The sequence below is a fragment of the Suricata suricatta genome, chromosome 8 (assembly GCF_006229205.1).
Source record: "Suricata suricatta isolate VVHF042 chromosome 8, meerkat_22Aug2017_6uvM2_HiC, whole genome shotgun sequence".
Lineage (NCBI taxonomy): Eukaryota > Metazoa > Chordata > Mammalia > Carnivora > Herpestidae > Suricata > Suricata suricatta.
Window position 1 is genome coordinate 9964724 of NC_043707.1, and position 1092 is coordinate 9965815.

Below are 1092 nucleotides of genomic sequence, written 5' to 3' on the forward strand. Positions count from 1 at the left end.
GTCTGGGCGGCGGGGAGGCAACTGAGGTTCCAATTCCAGGGACCTGGCAGCTCTGGGAGAGAGAGGCGGCCCCTCCAGGCAAGGCTTTTGTTCTCGCCCTCCCCTCTCTCTCTCTCTCCACCTCCCTCGCCTCTTTTTCGCGAGCCTTACGAGTTGCAGGCGGCACACACTCCTTCCCTCCCTCCCTCACACGCGCGCGCGCGCGCGGGCTCACACACGCCCCCCTTCCCTTTCGGGCCGCCTGCCCTGTTTACCTAGAAGCTAGGATCTGGAATCCGAGGAGCAGGCCCCCTCCCCAAAACCCAAGACTCCGGGCCACGGGCACGCGGCAGTGTTTGTTTCAGATCCGTTTCAATCCTAGGCAGGAGCGGGCGGAGGGAGGGTGAAGGGTACGGAGACCACCCCCCACATACACACGCGCGCTCAAATCCACACCTGTGCGGAGCCCAGCGCCCCCTCTCCGCGCTCGGAGCCGAAGTTGGCTTCCCGGGCGACCTCCCCTAGCGGAGACGCGGGGGGTGGGGGAAGCGCCATTGCCCGGGGAAAGGTGGAGAGGGAAGAGGAGGGAGAGAGGCGCCTGGAGGGGAGCCGGCGGGGGAGGTGGGCGGGGGGAAAGGCAGCCCACCTGGACATGTGCTCCCTTTGGGGCCGGTGCGCTTTCTCCAGCCCCAGCTTGGTGAAGATGCCTACTAGCACCATGACGGCCACCACCCCGCAGATGATGTAAACGATCAGGTTGGTCTTGTCCTTGGTGGGGTCGTGCAGGGGGTCGTCCTTGCGCGCGGGGGGCTTGCCGGTGTTCAGCCACAGCGGGGTGTCGTAGTTGGTGCAGGTGCTCTGGTTCAGTCGCCGCTTCTTAAACGTGCAGCAGAACCGGAAGCCACAAGTCCCGCAGCAGAAGATGAAGTCGCCCGAGCTGCAGTTGAACGGCGGGTCCCACTGGCCCATGACATCGAAGTAGCCCCGGCAGAAGTCCGGCGTGGGCGCCCGGGTCGGGGGCGCGTCCGAGACCCCCGCGCCCTCGCCGGCCTCTCCGGAGGCGGCCCCGGAGCGGTTGCCCCCAGCCAGCACTAGCACGCCGCCCAGCTGCGC

General features: G+C 67.2%; 1 protein-coding gene across 1 annotated transcript in view; it reads right to left on the reverse strand.

Moving 5' to 3' along the window:
- Positions 1-423: 423 nt before the first annotated feature.
- The window catches only part of LOC115300195 (protein shisa-9-like), a 1336-nt gene continuing 667 nt past the window's right edge, over positions 424-1092 (reverse strand). The window contains exons 2-3 of the mRNA XM_029949833.1: positions 626-1086; positions 424-577 (exon numbers count right to left, since the gene is read on the reverse strand). Coding sequence (XP_029805693.1) covers positions 424-577; positions 626-1086 — 615 coding nt within the window. The remainder of the gene's footprint in view (positions 578-625; positions 1087-1092) is intronic.